This window comes from Serinus canaria, chromosome 2 (genome assembly GCF_022539315.1).
Source record: "Serinus canaria isolate serCan28SL12 chromosome 2, serCan2020, whole genome shotgun sequence".
In the NCBI taxonomy this organism is placed as follows: domain Eukaryota; kingdom Metazoa; phylum Chordata; class Aves; order Passeriformes; family Fringillidae; genus Serinus; species Serinus canaria.
Genome location: NC_066315.1, coordinates 29,517,264 through 29,541,257, shown reverse-complemented (window position 1 = coordinate 29,541,257; position 23,994 = coordinate 29,517,264). Strand labels below are relative to the sequence as shown.

The following is a 23,994-nucleotide window of genomic DNA, read 5'->3' as shown; positions in this document are numbered from 1 at the left end:
CTCAACTTGAAAAGAACGGATAAAAGCGGACAGGCTCCTTCTCTCCGGCAGCACCGCGTGGGAAGCTGTAGGAGAGCGAGAGGCTGGCACGCAGTGACCCCCATCTCTGGGCTGGAATGGTTCGCTCCGCAGTCGGCCCCGGCAGGGCGGGGCTGCGGGCGGAAGGTTCCATGAGGAGCGGGGCGGGGGCGGTGCCGCGGGAGGGGGCGCTTCGGGCGCCGTCCCGGGCTGATCCCGCCTTACCCTGCGCGGGGGTCGCGATGGCTCCCCCCAGGAAAGGCGACCTGAGCGCGGAGGAGAAGGACTTGCTGGCAGTGATCGCCACAGGTGAGCCCTCCCGGCCCACGCCGCTCGCGGCCCCGGGCCGCAGCTCCCACGGGCCCCGCTGGCCGTGCCCCGGGAGGGATTTCGTGTCCCCGCACGTTGGGGGCGGCGGGTGAGGCGCCGTTACCGGCCGCTCGCCGCGGGCTCCCCTCGCCCCCGGCCGCGCTCCTCAGGTCACAGCGCTGAGGGCCGCCCGCCTTCGGGCAGTCACCCTTCTCCCTGCCGGGGAGAGCGGCTGTTCCCGTGCGAGAGCGGCGCTTCCTTCTCGAGAAGGCCCGCGTCTCCCGGGGAGTGCAGCGGGGGGCGCGCTGCGGTGCCGTGGCGCTGAGGAAGCTCCTCTGGGCGGGACTAACTCTGCCAAGGAAAGCTTGCATTTTATTGGCAATGTCGATATTTGCCTAATTATTGGTGTTAATGTCCACTGCCAAAAAAAAGAAAAAGGTTTCTTGGGGATAATCCGGTCTCCTAGCGTGCTGTTAGGTTTTTCGCATGTGCTGGTGCCAGACCAGGGCATCTTTGCAGACACGTTATTCTCACATTGGCAGCACTTGAGGTTGTTTGGGGTGTTGTGCGCCTCCTATCCCTTATAATGTTCTACTTTACTATTCCTTATAGTAGCTTATATTGTTCTCTTAGGGAGAGGAGAGGGCATCAATTTCTATCTGAAGGAAGGGTGTCAAGATGATAGACCCCGGTGCTTCCCAGTGGTGCCAAGCAACAGGACATGAGGCATTGGGCAGAAACTGATGCACAGAAAGTTCCACTTGCATAAGAGGAAGGGCTTCTTTAGTGTGCAGTTGACCATGCAACTGCAGTTGACCAGATTAACGAGAGAAGTTGTGGAGTCTCCCTCACTGGAGATATTCAAGAACTGTCTGGATGCAATTCTGTGACGTGTGCTCTGAGCCTGCTTGAGCAAGGACGTTGGACCAGATATCCAGGCTACTGTGGTCCCTTCTAACCTGACCTATTCTGAGGTTTTACATTTCATGTGAGTGTCACAGTTTCATCACACTGTCTGTCACACATGCTTGTTGCCAGGGAACCTGCTGTCATTTGGGTTTCCTGGTCCAGCAATGTGAATTTCATAACCCCAGCTAAATAGTTACCCTCCAGCTGGTATTTTGAAAGTCGTGGGCAGTGTTCATTAGTTGGAGGCCAACTACAAACACTTTGTGTTCTATGCATTTCTATATGTAGTTTCCAGGCAATTTGAACCCATGAAAGTTTTACTACAGTTTTGGCGCTTCACTCTCAGTTGCATTAAAATATTCCTCTGTGTCAGAGACACAAGCGTAGGACAGTCAGAACTAGTTTGATTGACTCACTTTAATAAGAGTTTCAGACCTTGGTCTTGAAGAAACCTCTGTCTTACTTACTTGATGCTTCTGATTAGGATGATGGGATAATTGAGGTTGGAAGAGGCCTCAGGAGGTCTCTAGGCCAACCTCCTGCTCAAAACACATCAGCTGTGAGGTCAGTTGTGATCGCTCAGGGCTTTATCCCATCAGGCCTTGAAAAATTCCAAGGAGGAAGGCTGCACAGTGTATCTGGTAGTGGCTTCCTACCATGCCACCACTATGAGGTGCCTGGCTCCAACTTTTACCTCTGGCCAATTCTGGAAGTCTGACTTCCATCAGTTTAGAGTCTTGTTTGAAAATCCTTCAGTGTTTTGTCATACAGAACTCTGAGTTTGTAAATGCAACTTTGCTTTGCTTGTATTAAAATTTGCTTGAAGATCACCCCTTGAAGACTTTCTCTTACTGATGTTTGTTCTTTGGCTGGGATATTCTTCTGAAAACTGATCCAGTTCTTAAGAAGCTTCTAACATGTTTAGAATATATGTATGTCTGGGGGAGTAAGTTAGTTGATGATTCCCTGTCAGTCATGAGTCTTTATTAATTGTGTGAGATAACTCAGGTAATTGTCTTTTTTTCCTGAAATTAATGAATTAAATGAAAAATGGTAAAAGCCCATGTAGTGTAGTTAAACCACATCAAAAAGCCTTATGAAAATAAATTATTTCTAGTATATCAATGGGATTTTTTAGCCAAACTGAAGTTGCAAGAACTGTTTTGCTGAAAAATTGCTGGATGACTTCTGAAAGAGTGAAGATAAACATGAAAATAATTAAAATAAGTGATGCAGTGCTTATTTTTATTAAGCACATCACTGCTGAAAGAGCTTTGCTGATGATTGAATCAGTAATTAGAAGTTTCTGTTAATTTGCAATAATATTCTCCAAACTCAGACTCTTGGAATGTTCTTTTATTTCTTTGTGCATGTAGAAGCTGTGTTGGCAATATCTGAATAGTCCTCCAGTGGACTTTAAATCATGTTCTTAGACCTGTGGCTTAGCCAAAAGGATTTTGGTAGTGAATTGAAAAATAGTGGGACAGTAGAATTGAAAAACAGGTGTAGCCTGTTTTTCCTGGCACATTTTTTTTCCAAGTTCAGTCCACTTATGCATTTGGCAATTTTTAGAAATTAAGCTACCTGGGTCCTTGTCCTTTCTATCTCTATTCTCTGTTAGCAAAAGCAAATTCATTCCACTTTTGTGAATATGTTACGTTGCAAATTTCAAATTGAAACAGGAAAAATGATGTGAGTAAATGATAAAGCATGTTTCATTAAAACCAAAAAGTCTTTAAAGTGAGGTAATTTCTTTTTTTGAGAATGTAGACTGCTCTTTTAGACAAAAGAGGCTCTGGAAGAGATGAAGCAGCAAAATTTCTTAAAATGCTCAGTACCATGATACTCATTTGGAGCTTTTCATGTGCTGTTTGAGTGTCCCATTTTTGTGTCTGTACATCAGTTACTTCACAAAAAATGGATGTTTAATTGTAGTTCATGCTTTCCAACTCCTCTTTGATGTTGTGAGTTCTTGGCTTTTAGCTTCTAGAACATAACACTCTTTGTTCCTAGGCTTCTTCACTAAGTGCAATTAATTTATTGGTGGTTAATCTACATCCTAAGCAGGTAACATACAAAGATTTTGATTCTAATGAGAAATGGAAATGACCATTTTCCTCCAGATTCTCAGTTTATTCTATTTCTCACCCCTTTTTCTCTCTGTGTTTTTTTATTTAAAGGAAACACTGAGGAGGCTGGAAGGCTACTGGGGAGCAAGAATGTCCGTGTCAATTGCCTAGATGAGGTACTGCAAAACTGTGCAAGCATTATACTGAGTTTAATAATGTTAAAATAAGGTTTAAAGTTTAAAATGCTAGGTCTGAAGGCCTTCATGTTGTTAAATAACATTTCTCTAACAGCAGTTGCTATAGCCCTGAAAATCAGAGTTACTCTCAAGATATTTCCAGCCTGGAACTGAATAATGAACCTTTGAAGAGTTCTTACTTTTTTTTTAAGAAAGGTTAAAGATGAATGTTGCTTAAAGTACTACATTGTATTTTGTCTCAAGTTCCAGCATGAGCTTTGTCTGTAAGGTAAGATAAATGCTGCAGCAAAACACTTGGGGGTGCTCCCTGACTTCTTGTAATCTTCTCAAGCAGTAGTCCCTCTGCTCAGTCCCTCTGTGACAGACAACACCTGTCTCCATCCCATGCTTGGGTCTCATAAGCATACTAGCTCGATCAGAAATGGAACCACAGCCTTTTATACAAGTGGGTGTGGTAAACATGTAGAGGAATAAATCCTGAAGTGCTACCTGAAGGTGGGAATAAGTTTGTGGAGATAGGAACCTTAAGTGATGTTCATGTTTCCATTTTTTTTTTTTTTTTTTTACAATGTATTTCTAAAGCATGTACCATTAGTATGAAATATAACATGCAAGAAAAACTACTTCCCCATCATGCACGTTAAATCTGTGTAATTTATCAATTTAAATGTTAACCTGCTTGTTTTCACAGCTTTTTGTTTCATAGGTATCACTGGGAAATTCTGGGAATATGTCTAGTTCAGCCTCTGGCTCAAAGCAGCTTCAGCTCCAGGGTCAAATGAGATTGCTCTGAGTTTTGACATGTCTGGCCTTGTAAATCTCTAAGGATGGAGACTGTAAAATATTTCTGAGAAACTTTTTCTACTCTCTTACTGTGATTTCAGTGAAACAGTGTTTCACTTGCTTCAGTTCAGGCTCAGTGTCCCCTACCACGATAAGTGAGGAGTTTGTCTTCTCAATGATCTCCCTGTCAGCTCTGGCAGGCTGCTGTTGGGTCCCACAAAAGCAATTTCTTCTCCAGGCTGTGCAAGCCCAGCTCCTGCATTCTGTCTTCACTGCACAAGTGCTCAGGTTCCTACTGTGTAGTGGTGGTACTCCATTGATTTTTGTTGCAGTTTATCCATGTCTTTATTGCACTGGAAGGCTCAAAATGGGACAGGGTATATTGTAGATGTGGTCTCGTGAATGCTGAATGGAGAAAAATTGCCACTTCTTCTATCAGTATCTTCATGGGATATTGTTAGCCTTTTTTTTTTCTGCCAACAGATCAATTTTCTGATTGTTCTCAAGTTAAACACTAAATTTGAATTTCTCTTGTGTGAATGTCAACAAGTTTCTGTAAAGCTAGTCAAACTAAGCTGTACAGTGAACTTTAGGAACCCAAGACACAATGTAAGTCTGGTTGTAAGTGTGCTTTATTGTATGAACATCAAAAGGTTTTCCTTAGGTGTAGTTGCTGAAGTTGTGCTGAATGACAGTAGCATTGCTGCAGTATAAGTGCAGCATCCAGGATTAGTGTTGAGAGGATATGGCTTAATCAAAGAAACCATGTCTGGATTTTGCCTCAGGCTATTGTTGTAGAAGATATAGTATTAACAGTATTTACCTAAGGCTCGTATCTGACTAAATACAAATAAGGCCCTTAAAACTTTATGCAATGGACTTCTTGCAGACTCATTTTTACTCCCAAGAATGGTATGTAATCATGCACATTAAACAAGAGAGGGTTCAGGTTCCTTGAATCCATCAGCTATGTGAGGGTTACAGTTTTTCTTTTATAACTGTTTTCGCTCTAGTGTGTTATTCTAATATCTATACATAAGTAAGAGTGTGTGAAATCCCAGTTAAGCATCAGCTTAGTCTGTTATTCATTGTTGCCACAACTGGAGACTGCTATCAGTGCAACAGGTCTTATTTTTTTTCTCTGTTGCCTTAGTTGCTTATCTTGAAATTCACGTTTATATTACTACTGTTACTTAGTTTGGTAATGTTAAGAAGTAAGGAAGACCTGAAGATGGAATGTTTAGGTATTAAAGTGGGAGCTCAATTCAGTTAGGAGCTCATTTCTATCCTTGAAGACTTTTTTACATGAGAGAATCCAGAGAATGAGCCCAGGTTGAATGTAATTCTGTCTTCTAGCTGTGGTGCAGCAAGCATGCAATCACAATTTAATAATTTTGGGCTGAAGAACTCACGGCATCAGAAGCAGGTTGTTATATAGTGCACTTCCTAATTTAAAAAGAACCCACGCATAATCTGTTCCTTTCGTTTTTGGTTTGACTGTATATTCTAACTGCTTGGATCCACTTTCTTGTAGATTAAAAACTACTAACAATCAGCTGTCCTTTCTCTATGTACCTTTAGACAAGGACCAAGTCACATTTTAACATTTTCCAGATGCAGTGACCTTTTAAGTATCTTGCCAAAAGTTATGTTTCTGCAGCAAGTGAGCTATAATAGTGGCTCTTTTTCAAATCCTTTCCAGTTGTTTCAGCTTCTTACTTCAAAAATGTACATATGAGCTGGATGCAATATTTCAGCATTGCTTCTGCCGTTGGTACATGTATTTAGAAATAAAAAAAATTACTTTCCAAGTCTGCTTGCTTTTCCTGCCCTTGTTCCAAGACTCCCTCATACCCTTCACCTCCTGCTGTCTGCTGAGCTCCGCTGGGAGTGTCAGCACAGAGTAAGATCCCTTCACTCAAATGAGTTTCCCAGATGTCCGTCTTCCAGAAGGTTTCTTCCAGAAGGTTGGAGATATCCAGCAGATACAGTCCTGTTTTTTCTCAGCACCCCTTTTACCAAATAAATTGTTTTGTTGTGTCTTAATCAATGTCTTTATGAAAACAAGTGCAATGGCTTTTCTGCAGAACTGGTCTTTAACAGTTTGGCGACTTTAGAACTTCAGAGACATTTAAGTTCAGGTGTCCTCAAACATTGGGGCAAATAGGTGGGCTGTAGAAATGGATGTAAAATAAAAACAAATATATTTAACTTAAATGCACACTTAGTAATTTTTTAATGGAGTGGTTGATAATTTGGAAACTTAGTATGGGAGAAAGTGTTCAGAACTTTTCTTTCCCCTGAGAGTGCAGTGGTTGTAAATACTGTGACTTTTTATCAGCACTTTGCTGACTTGATCTCCATCTGCAGCATGTGGCTAAAATATTTCAGATTGTTATAGAAAGGCAGACTCAAGGAAGCACATGGGCTTTCCAACTGTGGAAGTTTCCTCTGGTCACGTTGGTAGTTAAGGTTGCAAAGGAGTACTGTAGTACTATATCCCCTATTTTCTGTTATCAAGCCAACACACTTGACCTGAAAAGTACATCATTTTTCTTTATTTAAAATAACTGTAAGGTTGTTCGTAATCTTCTTACAGAACTATCATCTGGCATTAGCAGCGTTACTTTTTTCCTCTAGTTGGGTAATTCAGCTGTTCAGTTTGGTAATGGATCATTTAGAAAGAGTCCACTTCTCTATGCTACAGAACCGAACACTTCCTGGGAATTACAGCAACAGCCTGCTTATTCGTGGCTGAAATGTGAGTAGCTTTGCTCATACTGAGTAAGTTCAGTGGAGGGCTCCTCAGGTGATCTGTTTTGCTATTCTAGTGTGAAAATCCTTTGTTAGCAGAAAATGGCAGATCCTTGGCCTTGGTTGAGGAGGAAGGGTTTTGTCTTTTGATGTTTTTTACATAATACTTCAAAATACACAAACCAAAGAAAATTTCCCTGCTAGTAAGAATTATCTGTTTTCAATTCAGGTTGCTGATTGATGTAGGCTTTAAGTTTTCATCACTGAAGATGAACTGAAAGATCATCAGAGGAATCTAATGTGTTACATATGTGAAACCAACAGCTGAGCAGGATGACTATAAAGGAGAACTGTAGCTGTGATTGACACTTACTGAACAGTATTTCATATTCTAATTAGTCCATACTTAGCTACAGCTAAAATTATTTGTGCATGTAGCTGTTGACCTCCTTCCAAATCCTGCTTTTAGGAAATTTAAGATGTGTAAGGGCAGTCTTATTCAAAAGCTTGCAGGGTGAAATATCTAGAGGCTTTCATCCAGCAAAGAGTCAAGTTGTATTTCTAGACTAACAGCATTCAGTACAAGAGAGTTGATTTTGAAAAGATACATCAACAAGTATTTCTGCCTTGTAACACCTGTTCTTTTTACATCATTTTTAGCAATGTCCCAAATACTGTCTCAAGTAAAAGCCAAACCCAGAGTTATGTGTTTTGTTTATAATTTTCTGACTTGAACTGTTGCCTGAACCTGAAGGGTAAAATAAGGCACTCTTTCTATGTTAATGTGGGGCTGCATTCCTCATTGGAGGAATGAATCCAATTCTCCGTGGAGAAGGGAGATGTGGATGCTTTAAAATTGCTGGCATACAAGTGTCTACAGCAGTTTTCAGCTAGGGTTTTGACAGCCCTTTCACTTTCCTTTTTTTTTACTTTTCCCACTCTATATAAGAGAAAAAGAGCTGGTGCTCTCATGTGCAGTGCCTTAGTGTACCCCAGTACCTGGTGAGGGACTGCTCCAGTGTACTCCAGCCTGTGTGCCGCATCTTGACTAGGTTCCATGGTTGAGAAGAAGGGTGAAGTGAGCATGGGAATGTTGGGAGCATTTGGATTGCGTAACACAGGTTTATGTGGCTACTTCAGTGGCAAATTTTCATCGTGTTAGCCACAAAGCAATACACATGTGATGCTTGTGCTCTTACACAGTCATCATGAGTGTTTAAATGTTCACAAAATGGAGAGGTTTTCTGCCAAATATGCACATGTCACTGGAGTGGGAGATATTGTGTATTTTTTGTTTGTTTGTTTGTTCCACTTCTTGTTTCCTAGCTGTTCTGTGTTTCCCCATTCCTCTAGTGATGAAGGTTAAGCAGTTTTTTTGTTGGAAACTTCCTTTATAGGTCCTAGGAGGCAGAAGGTTGCTTTTCCATTTTATTGTTTTCATAAATTTGTTTTTATTTATCCTGTTCAAGTACACCTCAGCTGGATGCTGAAGACATATTGACCTGTTTTCTTCTTCCTTAATGCTGGTGATGGAGTCCAACCCCTCCCTGGTTCTGGTACTCATCTGTCTGCCCCTCCACTGACCCCATAGTTTGTCATTTGGGGTTTTTTTCATCAATTGATTTCCCCACCATGGCAGCAGTTCTTGGAATCCCATTCCTCACTCTGCTTATGGGTTCTTTTCAATATGAGGAACTGGGAAGGATGGTCTGTAATGGCCAGGCTGGCTGTGCCAAGAGCCCTGTTGTGCCACAGAGGCCTTGTTGGTTGGTGAGCTGGAGAACCCAGTCAAGAGAAGTGCTAGGTAGTTTTTAGAGGCACTAAAAATGCCTCTAAAATAGCTCTAAAAATGCTTCTCCAGCAAACTCTACTCCTCTTGAATGGTGAGACATACAAGAAATACTTCAGCCCTGCAGAAGAGAAGAGGTGTTACCATGTAACATACTTACAAAAAAAAGAAAGCTGGGAAGAATTCACTTTTGGCCTGTGAAAAAAAAGCTTGATTCTTTTGGTCAGAAGAATGTTGCATGGTAGCAGCTAGAAAAAGGATCCTTCATCTGATGTTTCATAGTAGAACAAAAATTTGTTTCATCTGTATGCTTAATAAACCATCTGCAAGTTTTGTCTTTTAAGTACATTGTATTGACAATCCAAATGTCATCTGTGAGAAAAGACTGTTGCTGGACCTGTCTTTGACATTCAGGCTGAGAAAAGTATTTGCAGTCAATCCAGTTTCAGTGTAGGGACATAATACAGGATACCAAGCATTTCCAAATAAATTTGTTTCTTTCCTGACCCTCTTTTATTTGCTGTGAATGTGAAAAACTGATATTAATGTGACTTCAAATCCAATTTTATTACAACCATACATATATTTTCTGGCTGATGTGGTTTTTTGATCCACACCACAGCCTGACACTTCCAAAGTTAAATCAAAGCATTTTAACAAACAGTTTTCTGGGAGGAGAAGATAAAACAAACCCAGTTCTTTACTGTCGTATAATCTTAATTGAAACAACTGGCTTTCAAGATATGACCAAACTTAAAAGTCATTGTTTTTTAAAAATCTTTCTCCCATCAAATTTGTGCTGTGTTTATATTCCCTTACTGCAGTACCTTTCTGTGCTGCTAAAGGAGACAAATACCTCCTGTGACTCCAGACTGGGATTGGCCTGTAAAGTTGCTTTTGATGTAACATTATGAAATATAATAGAATAAAATATATTTTATATAGTAGGACAGAAAGTCTTTATTCAACATTTGAGGCACCCCAAATGAAATCTAGCAAAAGCAGTCTGTTTCTTATTCATGAAGGGATCTCATTAGGTATTTTGGTTCTTCAATGTCAGTTTATATTGCAGTTTACCAAAATATGTGGCTTACTAAAATATGATACATCAAGTAAGCACTTTCTCTTATTTTCAGTTAGGATGGAGAGTAATGAAACTGTAATACCTTTAAATGATTATACTTTTAACTTTTCCATTTTCCCTCACCTTTAGAAGTTTTTAAGTCATGCTGGTAAATTAAACTTACTTGGATTTCACTCATCATAAATCGAAACAAGAAATACATTAGGGCTCAAACTGACAATTGCATTATTTCAGAGTATCACATTACCAGACATTTACAGAGCTGCAGTACATGAATGTACTCAAGTACGCAGCCTTGACTGACAAAAAAAGGAACAAAATGCTATTTTGATTTTCTTGAGGGACAAACTAAAGCACTCTCCCTGGTATGCAGAGTTGGAGGGTGTTCTTGGACAGTTAGAGTGTCTTGGCTGATAACATGAAGCCTGACCTGATGCTTAGTGAAAATAAACAGCATGTTGGAAAAAGCACACTATATTCTGAAAATGGAGTGTCATGCAATTTTATCAACCAGCAGCATACTTCTCCCTGCCTTTGAAGAGAGAGCCTGCATTAACAGTTCACCCTAGTTCTAAAAATTTCCTCTGGGGTTTTCCTAGCTTTATCTTTTATAATCACAGCTCAGTCCTCCCATGCTGAAGCAAATCCTTTTTGTAGTGGGGCAATTGATCAAACCAGCCAGGTTTGTTAAAGTCTGACAAGAGCTGTGTGTCTTTATGAGGGCTTTCAGAGCTCTGGCTGATCATGGACACAATGCCAAGGGGGTGGAGAAGTGGGAGAGAGGTGTATGGCAGAACTACCATTTTTAATCATGACTAAAAATGAGCAAGATGGGTTTCAGAGACTGAAAATCTTTGTAGTATTCAAAATAACAACAGCTTATGTCTTATTTTCTAGCTGCTTATCATATAAGTCACAGCAGGGGAGAAAAGAGTAACATAGGAAGCTAACAAGTTTTCTAAGCCAGGCTTTTCCAACTAGCAGAAAGATTAGGTGTTTTCAACACTAATGTCTTACATAAAATGACAATGATAAATTGACTGTAAATGGTTTTCATTTGTTAAACCATGCTCTGTTTTCAAATCTATAGCACAGCATAAGAAAACTGACGTGGAAATCCGCTGCATGTTAGTAACCATATTTTTTCATGAAGATTTTCCGTGTTATTTGTAAATAAAATACTACGTGGAGCTTTGGTAGTTACATTGAATATGTATGGCCAAGTAAAAATGATCAGTTGTATGAAGATCAAGAGATGTAACATTTTTTTGTTGTATGCTACTTGCTTCTCCTTTCTTTTGCCAGCATGGCATGACCCCTCTGATGCATGCAGCCTACAAAGGGAAGGTGGACATGTGCAGGTTGCTGTTGAGACACGGAGCTGATGTCAACTGCAATGAACATGAGCATGGATACACCGCCTTGATGTTTGCTGGACTTTCAGGTAACTTCTTACTAGACTCAGATCACTGATTTTTGTGACACCAATGAGTACAATTTGCCATAAGTTAATAATTTAAAAGTAAGTGTTGACATGCTTTTATTATTCAGGTTTGCTGTTATTTATATGAACCGTGCAACTACATCATGATCAGTAAAATCCTGTGGGCAGTGTAACAGGAGAACCTCTGTTCAGACTCCTATAAAAATATATTTTGTTCAGCATTTTGAGGCATACAGTCTACTTGTCTTGTACCTTCTTTGTCCTGTTTGTTCGAGATCTCAACATTCCCTTTCCTGGGACAGTTTTCTTGTGGAGTGGGATACATTTTGTTTACTTAGACTGTGTTACACTGAAAATGATGCTGCATCAGTAGCTTTTGGTAATATATAAGACTTCTCAATCCAATATTTTTCAAATTTTGTCTTTCTCCTACATTATTTTTCCAACTGTCATGTGGGCTTTTAAAAATGTATTTAGTAAGTTTTAAAACCATGTTTTCCCAAAATAATTTTCACTCTCCTCTTACGTTATTTTTTTTCGTGGGAGTGCTAATAGCTGTATATATGTTCTCCTGTTCAAGTGGTGGTTTGCAGCTTTCCTCTTGCTGTTCTTTTTCCCTGATGGCTGGAACAGTAATTTCCTCAAGTGAGAAAAAGACACTACATTAAAACATTGTTCCTTTTGGAGAAAAGATTTGATTTGGGAATATTGGGTTATTTTAAGTATCTTCTTTACTAGGCCACTTATGTCTTGCCAAAAATGAGATTCTAGGGGAGTCAGGGTTCTTAGCAGGTAGAGTTTAAACTGCCTTCATTCATCATAAATATTTTTTAAAAGGCTTATGTGTGTACATGAACCTTAACTAGATCATCAGTTTGTTTTTCAGCTACAACTTTGGTAAAAAGATTTGTGAAATTCCAGGGTTCTGTGGTATTGAGCAATATCACAGCTGCAGCAGATAGATGAGAACAAACTCTTAGAGGCTGTTAAATGACTGCAGCTTTGTAGAAAATGCTGTATTTTTACCATTTTCTCACAGCTGAGCTTTTAGCCTGACATCCTGGGTGTGAAAGCTTCTGAATGTTGACTTTAGAGTCTGTTATCTTTGAGCACAAAAGGTACATGAGCACTACTCATGCAGCGACTTTGTTTTTAAACATTCATTTTCATCCACCATCCCCTTTTTGTATTCCCTTTTCTGTACTTAGCATCTGCACAAAAACTGATAAAGTAAGAATACCTTTGAAAGCAGAACCAGCAGGAGTGGTGACAAATGTCCTTTTTTAGTCTCTGAAGGGCACCAATTAAGTAATCTAATCTTCCCATCAAATTTTAGCTCCATTTTGCTTGGTATTTAGCCCAGTCTGAACACCCAGTTCCCACAGTGGAGAAGGGAACAATCTGTTCTGTTCACTGTGTACCTGCTACATCATAGTCCTGAATGTGTTTTTCTTCTTAGAATAGCAAATGTAGTTAAACTGTTAAACTAGATTAGTAGAATTTCCTTCTATACTGCTGTCCAGAGGGACCAACCTCTAGTGTAGCTACATGACGATGACTGCCATAAGCTCCACGGGAAGCTGAATGTGCATTACAGAGAGCAGAGTTACACCCACTAGGAACTCTAAATAAGCACATGCCTTTCTCTTAATCCATGCTTAAAATAATGACATTAAGAACATTCATTTTCCTCAGTGTTGTTCCTGGTCTTTAAGAAATTCAGTACATCTTTTCTGAAGCATAGAGAATTACAAGTTCTGATTTGTCCTTGCTCATTCCCCATATCTTTCCTGCAAATTCAGGAAACAAAGAAATCACCTGGATGATGTTAGAGGCTGGAGCAGAAACTGATGTTGTCAACTCTGTGGGAAGGACAGCTGCTCAGATGGCTGCTTTTGTGGGTAAGATGAAAATTGCTATAATTTTCTAAACTCCTAAAGAAGTGAAGTGTTAGAGTCTGATGCTTTTTCTTGGAAAAACATTATTTAATGACTTGTTCTGAGCTGACATGTTGTTGAGCTTTGTTTTCCACATCTCATCATGTAAGAGTCAATTTGTGTCCTGTTCCCATGTTTGATTTCCTAAAAACACAGATGATCTTACCTGTGAGAACAGATGATACATAAGTGTGTAAGTTTTTGCAATGTCAGTGCTTTGGAAATAGTAAGAGGAAGCTGGTTACATTGGAGGGATCCAAAGTGCAGCACCAAGTGCTAATTGGAGCTTCTCTTGTGGGAAAGGACAACTGTAGTGCCAGGAGTTAGGAACTCAGCTGAGCTTTGCAGCTGAGTGCTGGCAGCATGCCACCCCCTGCCCTTCTTCCTGGCTCCTGGGAGAGGGAGAAGTCTTGGAACCTCTTCTGAGGCAGTCACTACTTACTGACCTGAACTTCACTAGAATAAGAGAAAGATTTATCATTCCAGCATGCAAAATAATCCCTGGCAAAACATGCAGCAGGCTTTTTTGCTGGTTTTTTTTTCTGTCTTTTTGGTCTTTTTTTGTTTGTTTTTATAAGCTCTTTTTAAATTTTTTACCCTCCTTGACAATACTTGGTTCCTGGCTTAATGTCCCACTTCTTCTCTAGCAGGGAGAATTGATAAAATATTAAGAGGTTAAGTGGAGTCATTTTCAATGGCACAGCAATTGCTTCCCAGAAATGAAGACCTGTATTTTCTTTCAAACAAAATCTTTCATGGTGTTTGAATGCCTGAGAATTCCCTTTCAAGTCCTTTTGGTGTTCTGAATTCAAGGCTACCTTGCCATTTAGGTTTACTTCCTTGAATAGTGCTGTTTCAGTTTCCATTAGCTCATTCTGCTGTTTTAAAGAAGAAAAGGCTGACATTGCTCACTTGAGGTTCAAACAGCAAAACCTTAACTATTCATTTAAGTATCAGAGAAGTCTACTCCCATTAATTATCCTTTGGATTTGGTGAGTCTTTTCTGGTGGGATGCTGTGTGGAGTGAATGGGGAATATTATCTCCAACATAATTTTTGAGAATTCTTGTTTAAAATCTCATCACATTACCAAGGTAGCATAAATATTTTCAGGCATAGTGAAATACACTACTCTGTAAGAGTCTGCTCATTGGAATCTATTCCTGTTCCTTTTTTATTCTTTGTCCAATCAACATTAATTCATCTGCCTGTGTGTGGGAAGTGAGGATACTTCTTCCCCTGTCATTTGTCTTACACTGTGCTCTATTAGCTCAGAATTGTCTGTTATAAAACAGTGGAGGATTTTAAATGTTGGAATTTGATTGGCCATGTCTTCTACTGATTATAGGATTAGTGCCAAGACAAATCAATTCAAAGATTGTGGTCCTGAGCTAGAAAAGATAAGTTTTACTTTCCCTTTAGTCAAGTAATCCATTGTATTGTCAGATGTAGAAAACAAAAAGAGGATGTAACTTTTCTCATCTTGTTACTTTCATTACAGTCCTTTTATTTTTGGTAAACTTTAAACATGTTCATTTTCTGTTCTTATAACTTCTCCCATCTTAGGTTAATACAGTAGTAGCTGCTTGCAGGTCTGAAACTTATGAATCTCAATGCAAATGTCATTAATTTCAAAAGTACAAAGTGGAAAAATCTTATCTTGAAAAATTATAGCAGCAGTATGAGACTACTAGTATAGTATAAACTGGGGAGAAATGACTATTCTCTTAGTTGTGGCTTACCAGGAAAGGAGAATGCAGGAAGCAGACAGGATATTCAGAATTAATTTTCATGAGGGCATTCCCTGCTGGGAGTCACTAAGTTAATAACACTTACTGAAGATTAAAGCTACACACGAGAGAATGACAAGAGTTGCCTCTTTACAGTGCAAAATATATCATGCAGAGCTCCTTTGCATGTGAGTAATTCTCACTTGTATTGCTTATATTACATTTGGGTTGAGGTGTTTTTGGTTTCTTTTTTCTTGTTATTATTTCACTGGTGATTTTTTTTCTTGTGTGCCTTTAGGTCAACATGATTGTGTGACTGTCATCAACAACTTCTTTCCACGTGAAAGGCTGGACTACTATACTAAACCACAAGGCTTAGACAAAGAACCAAAACTGCCAGTAAAATTAGCTGGGCCTCTGCATAAAATTATTACTACTACCAACATGCATCCTGTTAAGGTGGAGTAATACATAAATTGTATGTGTTTGTTGGTGTGGGAGTGGTTTCTTTGTGTCAGAAAGCATTCTGCGCTTCTGCAAGTTCAACTCAGATCAAAAGCATTATCTGCTAATTCAACTTCTTCTGAAAATGAGGAAGAAGCAGGCTCAATGTTTAGATGTGATTAAAAAATTATTTCAGTGTTTGCATACTCCAGAATCTTGAACTAACACCCTTAAGTGGAGAGATTCTTACTTCTTATATCAGTAACCATAAATAGCTGTCTTTTTTGGCTTAATTTCTCAGCCCCACTTGAAGTGGAAATATACAACGATGTCCTATCTTAACAAAATCTCATTGTTCTCTCAATGGTTTTCTCATCATGTATCTTCCTACCTTCACCACTGGTTCACCACAATAACATCTACCACTGTTGCTGTTTCTGAAAGTTTGTGCAAGAGAATGTTTATTTTACTTCCCAGGATATTGCTGACAATAATGTCTTTTATGGTTTGCTACTCCAGTGTAGTTCAGAGAAATAAATACACCTAAATTCAAATACAAATTCCTTGGGCTTGCCAATCAAAGTCCAGAATTTGGTAACAGTTTCCAGCCAGGTATCTGCAGTACACAGAGACAGTAGTGCACCAGTGGCAGCTAATTGAGTGAGTAGAGCATAGTTTCCTCTTGGAATATTTTATTCAGTGCTTTACTAGGCTACAGGAAGTACTCTACTTTATTATGTGATTTATTACTCTAATTATGTGAGGTTGATGTGTTCTGTGAAACTGCTTACGTCATACAAGTCTATAAATCATACAAGACATAGCATTCAAAAGGAAAGAGATTTTAGTGTATAGTGTAGGTAGTTTCTCTAACTTTCTTTAGAAGTAGTTTTGATTCTTCAGGTTCTTATTCTAAAAATAAAAAACAAAACAAACTTGCTATTTTTAATACCAATCGTAGTTGTAAATGTTTTTTATATGGGAATTGTGAATTACAGCATGTTGAATAAGAATGGTAAATAATGCCTGGAAAAAGGAAGGGAAGACTGCATAAGAAGGAAGTAGAAGAATATTAGAAACTGCATTGAAATTTAGCTACAATAAGCTATGTAAGCTTTAATGCCAATGCACAAATCTTAACTGGATTACATTTTCTTCACTCTTCTAGATCGTGTTGCTGGTGAAAGAGAACCCTCTGTTGGCCGAAGTAGAAGCACTGCAGAAATGTTACAGGGTTCTGGATCTCATTTGTGAGAAATGCATGAAGCAGAAAGACATGAATGAAGTTCTTGCTATGAAAATGCACTATATCAGTTGCATCTTCCAGAAATGTATTACATTTTTAAAAGAGCGAGAGGATAAACTAGATGGGTTTATCAAAAGGTGAGTATCTCTACAGAGAGGTCTGAAAGCAGACATATGCCCTGGTGTTACTGATACCAGGAAAAAGACAACTGAAGGAATAGATTGAATTGGTTTGGATAAAGGCTATGGCAAATAACTTGTTAAGTAATCCCAACTGCATTTACTTCAAGTCTGCCTTTTTTCTGTGTCGAAAGTGACACTGTCCTTTCCTGGGTAGAAAGGAAACATTCCTGGAATTTCAGTTCTGCTGAAACTGGTTAGAAGTTGGCATTTACATATGCACCATGAAGCAGCAGACAGCAATGTGTGATTGAAAAAGAGGGGAGTCATAGGCTTGGAAAAAGAACTTGTCAGTGTCCAGTATGGTTCTTCTGGGAACATTTCTTGTGCCATTTTGCTCTTCAGCAGTCATGCAGGTTGAGATTTTTTTTTCAAAAACACTTAAGCAAGTGAGAACTGCAGATCCCACAGACTCTGGGTGAGACTTACCCTCTTAAATAACTTAGGCAGATCCTCAAAATCTACTGAGTTACAGACCAGCTGCCTGATACTACGTATCATATTAAGTGACCTGACTTTTAGAAGAATCACGTTCCCCATACAACACTGTGGATTTTTACTGAAATCCTCTGTGAGACTGAAAATAAATTATGAAGTCAACTTTCATATAATAAAATTAAATAGTTCATTAGTGATCCATATTAAAAAAAAACAGTAGCCAAAGAGGCATAAGGACTACAACATGTTATTATAATAAAGTGGAATTTGTGTTTTAAGGTATTGTTCATTTATCAGTCTTTATTATTGCAGTGATCATTTTTAAACAGCACAAAGCATTTTGATATTTTAGTGAGATGTAGATAGTAGATAGTATACCTATAGATTATTATTTTTCTCTGTGGCTGAATTAGTAAGTCTGGTTTCAGAGCATTTATATATTGTGTATTTCACAATGATTGTGCATTAGAATAAAAACACTTTCATTTGCATTTTAACATATGAACTTAACATAGGAAGTTGCCAAATTATTATGAATTCTTCTCTATAATCTGAAAGGGGAAGCATATAGCATGCTGTATGTGTTTGTTCTTGAATATTTACTATGTGATTTCTTATTTTACATGCATTTTAAAAAATTTAGCCTCTTGAAAGGGAGAGATAAAGATGGTTTCCCTGTGTATCAAGAGAAGCTAATTCGAGAAAGTATCCGGAAGTTTCCTTACTGCGAAGCCACGTTGCTCCAGCAGCTTGTGAGAAGTATTGCTCCTGTTGAAATAGTAAGTAGTGTGAATAGTGACCTTTTCCTGTCAAGAAAATCTTTCCTCAGTAACTTGCATACTAAATTCAGATAGAGACATCTTTCTGTCCTCAACTTCTGTAGCATATTACAACCCTGCAATCCTTAAGCAAAGGGTTTGATGTCCCTAAACTATCTGGAGCTGGATATTACTTTTTGTAGTGCAGGAAAATGCTCTAAAGTACTTCAACTAGTATTCTTTTCATGTGCCCATAACAAATGCTTAAACACCTCAGCTTTTAAAGAAAACTGAGGCAATTTTTTCTTGTCTCTGAGCTTTCTTTTCCTCTTCTCAGTTTTTCTATGCCAGTTCACTTATTGAAATCATAGAGTGAGATAAAAATGAACCTTAATTTGCACTCTGTTTTCACAATGTCTAAATTCAGTTAAAGATTGAATAATTTCCTAGATTTAATGCATTCATTTGCTCTATTGTACACAAGAAGTTGGTAATATGTGATGTTAGAAAAAGGTTCATTTTTTCACAGAGAGGGAGAGGCAAGATGATGCAATGTGCAGCAAAATTTATATCTAAATTAGGAAATCAAAATTACAAGTTAAAAATCTAACCTCAGTTGTCCTCTTAGGTCTTTGCTAGCACACTCTTCATTTTAGGACTATTTATTGCTTCATAATAAATTTTACACAAGAGTGGCTGTTCTTTTTTAAGAATGTTCTCTGGTCTCTAAGAGCGAGATGTTGTACGCACAAACACTGGGGAATTGGAACAATCTTGTGACGTGTTTGGATTATTCAGAGCCAATTAAAAATAGCCTCCATCTTAAGTCTCCTGGTCTGCTAAAATGTCCTGAGGCTTAGTGCAATCTCTACTGTTTGCCTAAGCCAGGAAGATAAACACAGTGTAAAAACATAAGCCATTGTGATGCATTACAACTTTCTTTAAACATTTTACTTCCTGTTGCTTTTTTCTTAGGACAGCCTGCGGTCTTTCATGCCTTTAAAGCAGTGGTTTATTTCATTGGATTTCTGTCTATTATGCAGAGCTGGAAAGGAGGACATACTGTAATTTTTATTTATGTGGAAGCCTTTGACCTTTGCCATTGCACACTTACTTGGATTCAGTCAGGGCATCTCAGTGTTGTCATAGTAGTTATGACTGTGCATGTTCCATGGTAGTCTGACAGTTATAGGAATTACTTAGAGCCAGAACAACTTGGTGTTTTTCTTCAAATATTTACATCATTGCCCAAAGAATAGTTTTAATGTGTTGTTACCTAAACCTTACTGCTTGCATTGCATGGGAAGGATGCTGCAGATAACATCTAAATAGTAATATGCAACTAATTGAAAATTTCAAATTCTGACCATTTGGTGTGTAGCACCTGTGTGCACTGAGCACAACAGTGACAAAAGAAACATTTTTTCGTGTGCCAGGCCAGAAACTGAGCTGCAAAAATCTGCTGCATAGGATATACAGATGTAAAGAACGTAGAGTTTATCAATGAATTACAGAGGAAATACAACAGAAGCTCAGGGCTTAAGTTAGCTTCATATACAAAAGTGTATCTAAAGATAAATCTTAAGTTGTGCATGTTAGTTGAAGTTCTGTGACTTGGTTTTATGTTTTTACTGCTGCAGCACTTTCAGTGAGACCGAAGCTCGTGTTCATCGTTTCTGGTTTTCCCTTGTGTGTCCCTCTCTGCAACAGGGCTGGCTTTTAATCTAATTACCACTTCTTGCCTTTCAGGGCTCTGACCCCACAGCTTTTTCTGTGCTTACACAAGCGATTACTGGCCAAGTGGGTTTTGTGGATGCTGAATTCTGTACAACTTGTGGGGGAAAGGGAGCAGACAAAAGATGCTCAGTATGTAAAATGGTAAGAATAAAAAAGAGGTTGCACTGAGGTGCTGAGGATTTTGAATCCTTCTCTATTCACTGTGTAAACTTAGGAAGAACGTCATGCATGCCTGCACTGAAGATGTTCAAGCCATCTACTTGAAAGATGCATGAAATTCACAAGTAGGAAGGAGTACTTGGATTTCCAAGTGTGTGCACTTAAGAATGAAGAAATAGCAAAAATTCTGTATGTTTAGAGTTAATAAAAAACTGCTCTTTATAGATTCTTATATAGGTTAGTGTCACTCGATATGACCTTAAAAATTGCTTAAAAATAACATTAAGTGCTATACATAGACATTTAACTTGCTGCACTAAGAAATGCAAAGAAATTCTTTTCGTACACGAAAATTAATTGGTAACTCTGGTAACTTTCAGGTGATGTATTGTGACCAGAACTGCCAGAAAATACACTGGTTTACCCACAAAAAGGTCTGCAAGATCCTGAAGGAAATTCATGAGAAACAAGAACTAGAAGCTGCCAAAGAGAAAAGGAAACAAGAAAAGAAGCAAAAGAAAGGTTCGGATCTGTTGCTCCCTTGCTGAAACTAATGCTGTGTTAACTGCATCACAAAGAGCAATTTAACAGGTCTTAAAACTGTAACAGCTGAGGTTGGGAGAAAAATCTTTGATGAAACATAACAGCAAAGCTGAGTTTGTTGGGAATTCTGGCCTTTAAATTTACAAATGCTGTATACTTTCCAAATGTGTTTTTTAATGATGTGGTTACACAGATTTCTATAATGGAAGCATTCTGATTTACACTGCACTGTTTCAAACTCCAGATCTTTAATCAAGCTAGTGCAGAACTTTCTGCTGCTCTGTTTTGTTGGAGGTGTTAAGACAAGTTGGATAATAAGCAAGCAGCCTGCTGCTTCCAGTTGCAAAGGTTAATGTAGATGTTACATCTCTCATAATACTTCTCTTCATAGTCACAGTATCGAGTCAATTGTGTGGTGTGCTTCAAATGTGAGGAAAGCAAGCAGTAGTCTTTAAACTTCTCATAGTGGTTTCCTCCCTTCAAGAAAAAAGTAATTAAAACATAATGACCTAATAAACACTGTATTGCCCCTTTCCATGTTTCTCCAAGTGAAATAATGGGAAGGTAGGGAATTAAATCACTTTTTTACAACTTAGTGGATTTCCCTTCCTTTGTTTTAAGGATTGTAGAAGTGCACTGCACAAATTCTTGTTGCCTTACAGTGGTAATATTGTTTGCTTCAGCTGTACTCAAAATAACAGGATATAAATCAGTAATAATTAAAGTTTTCAACAGTTTCCTCTGTTGATCCTTTTACAAGAGCTGCTGTTGGATGGGACTGTGGAAGTTGGAGGCAAGGATATTAGAAATCCCTGGATATGTTGTATACCAGTACAACAAAACATAACGAGCTGTGAGCAATGATGCTTCACATGCTGTCCTTTTCAGAGGGAGAATCAGGATCTTGGTGGGTGCCTCTTCTCCCTTCCTGCCTAAAAAGGGAAGCTAACATTTTTTGTTACATTTCTCCTCCATTATCCACATGTTAATCTTCATTAACTGATTCAATTAGACGGCCAGCACATTATTGACCTTATCCGATTATGCACTGTTAGTAAGACACTGAAGTCATCTGAGCTTCAGGTCACCTTGTGAATGGTGGTGTGTCAGAGCATTTCATATCAACAGCAGTTTTATGTCAGAAAGTTAGTAATACCCCCTACAAATCCTGTACATCAGGAAAGCAATAATTAAAAAAAACAAATGCGACAGTTGCAACTACAAGCAAACTTAAAGAGTTTCAGTATTTCTGCTGTACAGGGGTGAATGTCAAGAAAGTCCACGTTTCAGCCTGTGCTGAAGGCTCTTAGCTCACTGCCAGCCCTTGGCAGGGCTTTGGCAGGGCTGTGGCTAGCTAGCTGTGACCGTTCTTGGCTGGCTATCAATCACAACAGAGAACAATAAACCAAGATATAACTACTTCTCCCAATTAGGCTTTCCCCTCCTTTTTTTCAGAAGTCCTAGCAGGCAAGCCCTACTTAGTAGAATCAGGTGAAAAAAGTTATTTAACACTTCTTTTTTCTCAGAAAACATTGCTTGAAGAGTAAAGGTGCAATAGTTTATTCTGTTCCACCAGTCAAGTTACAAATTTTAGGATGACTCATTTCAACCAAAGTTCATTGTTTTTAAGCACATAATTTCTTCAGTCTGTTTTATGCAGAAATACTTCCTATGTAGTCATGTCCATGCCTTTTTGATTTAAAGCAAACCCCACCTGTACTTGGTGTTTAACTGGCTTGCAGCTATTCTTTGAAAAGCTGATGATTAGTATAGTGTCAATAAAGCATGTTTGAATTGAAAATGAAAATTACTATAGTATCCTACTTTGCTCCTCTCGATAATAAAAAAAAAAGTAGTCTGGCAAAAATGGAAGATAAATTAATGAAAGCTTTGTATAGGGTTAGTTCCAGAGTAACCTTATACCAACTTAAGCAAAGCTTTAGTGTTTTGGGTTTATTCAATAACGATTTTCTAAATAAATCACTTCTGTAATTGATGCAAAGTATCCTAGTGTTACTGTTTTTCAACAATTAAAAAGGAGTTCAGTGTTTATTAATTGTGTGATTTCTCTTTTGTTCAGATGAAATGCAACTAGTAGAGGGTAGTTCTACAAGTGAACAACAGTCAGATCCTGGTCCAGATCCTACAAAAAATGTGGATGCAAATCATCCTGCTGATGGAACAGAAGAACCTGAATTTACCAAAGAGATGGAGGCACTAGCCCTGCAACCTGAAAGTCCACTGGAGAGTGAAACTGCCTTAGATGACATTGATCTTCAAAAAATTCAAGATTCTGAGGAGTAAGAAGAGGGTAGGAAGGGACTGAGAGTTCTCAAGGGTACTAAAGAATTTTTTATGCTGACCATGTCTGAGTTCTTGGAGCATGGCTTATGCAAGACTTCTTTTAAAAGACATAATGTCTCTGTTCATCAAGAGATAGAATACTGACTACTTTGTCTAGAAATACTCCAGATTTTATTGTAAATTGTCAAGTTAGGTATTTATTATCTGCTAAAAATTAGTGGCATAGATCCATCTGTATGTATACCAACAATAAGCCTAGTGAAACTGAGTTTCTGTGGTTAATGAGCCACATAGTGAAAAATGAACAGCATTTGATTTGGATTATTCATGTTTTCCAAACGTAAAAGTTACTTTAATTGTAATTTAATTTTTTTTTCTGCAAGTACATAGACCTGTTATTAAAAGCACTGGAAGGCCAACTATTAAATTGCTTTTTTCTTCAGCACTTTATGAAGCTTTATCTGAAGGAATTCAGTAGCAATTAAGTTTCTGAAGATACTCATTTGAACTCTCAGTTTTTCATGACATTACTGTAAATATTTTTGACTAGTGAGAGCACAAAAATAATGTCTGTTTTGTGGCAACTGTAGTAAATGAAACTGCTGTTTCAGGTGTCTCAAGCTGATGGTGAAATGTGGTTTTCACTATTGGTTTGGTCAGAAATATTCCAAAGTCTAATGAAGGGAAGACCAGAATGACTCAAAATATTTTGACTGACAAGAATAATGCATTCTAAATTTTTCAGGTAAAGATGCCTTAGAGCACAGCGGGATGTTGCTTGTGAATTATTTCATAAATAAAAAATGGTTAGGATTTTTCATGCTGAACTGGTCACAGTGAATTGGAAGAGAACATTCATGTGTGCATTGATACAACTGGGATTTCACTTCAGCTTTCAGCTAAATACCAGATCTAGAAAATAGCTCCCCTCAACTTTGTTTTTCACTCAGATTTATTTCTATGTCTCATTAAATCAGTGGAAATGCCACAACTGAAAATATCACTTGCTGCATAAGGATGGCAAAAGTGGAGACTCCTATTGTCAGCTGAATCAGTGGTGTTTAAATATAGCAGTATTCTTCTAATTAGAGGAGTAAGGACTATCCTCAAAACAGAGAAAACACTATTAATTTTTTTACTATTTAATATGTTGAAAGTTTTTGT

At 38.4% G+C, this 23,994-nt stretch overlaps 1 protein-coding gene across 1 annotated transcript; it reads left to right on the top strand.

The window, feature by feature from the left end:
- The first annotated feature begins 101 nt into the window (after positions 1-101).
- On the top strand, positions 102-23,648 carry ANKMY2 (ankyrin repeat and MYND domain containing 2). Its single transcript, XM_009086018.4, has 10 exons — positions 102-327; positions 3,417-3,481; positions 11,218-11,356; positions 13,159-13,257; positions 15,321-15,481; positions 16,635-16,849; positions 17,973-18,108; positions 19,837-19,965; positions 20,364-20,505; positions 22,607-23,648. The coding sequence occupies exons 1-10, from the start codon at positions 117-119 to the stop codon at positions 22,828-22,830; spliced, it is 1,521 nt and encodes a 506-aa protein (XP_009084266.3). The 5' UTR covers positions 102-116; the 3' UTR covers positions 22,831-23,648.
- Positions 23,649-23,994: the final 346 nt, after the last annotated feature.

Excerpts from the sequence above, each read along its gene's own strand:
- ANKMY2 (XM_009086018.4), top strand. The coding sequence starts at position 117 with ATGGTTCGCTCCGCAGTCGGCCCCGGCAGGGCGGGGCTGCGGGCGGAA. Across the intron at positions 328-3,416 it reads GCTGGCAGTGATCGCCACAG|GAAACACTGAGGAGGCTGGA; the intron begins GTGAGCCCTCCC and ends TTTTATTTAAAG. Across the intron at positions 15,482-16,634 it reads CCAACATGCATCCTGTTAAG|ATCGTGTTGCTGGTGAAAGA; the intron begins GTGGAGTAATAC and ends TCACTCTTCTAG.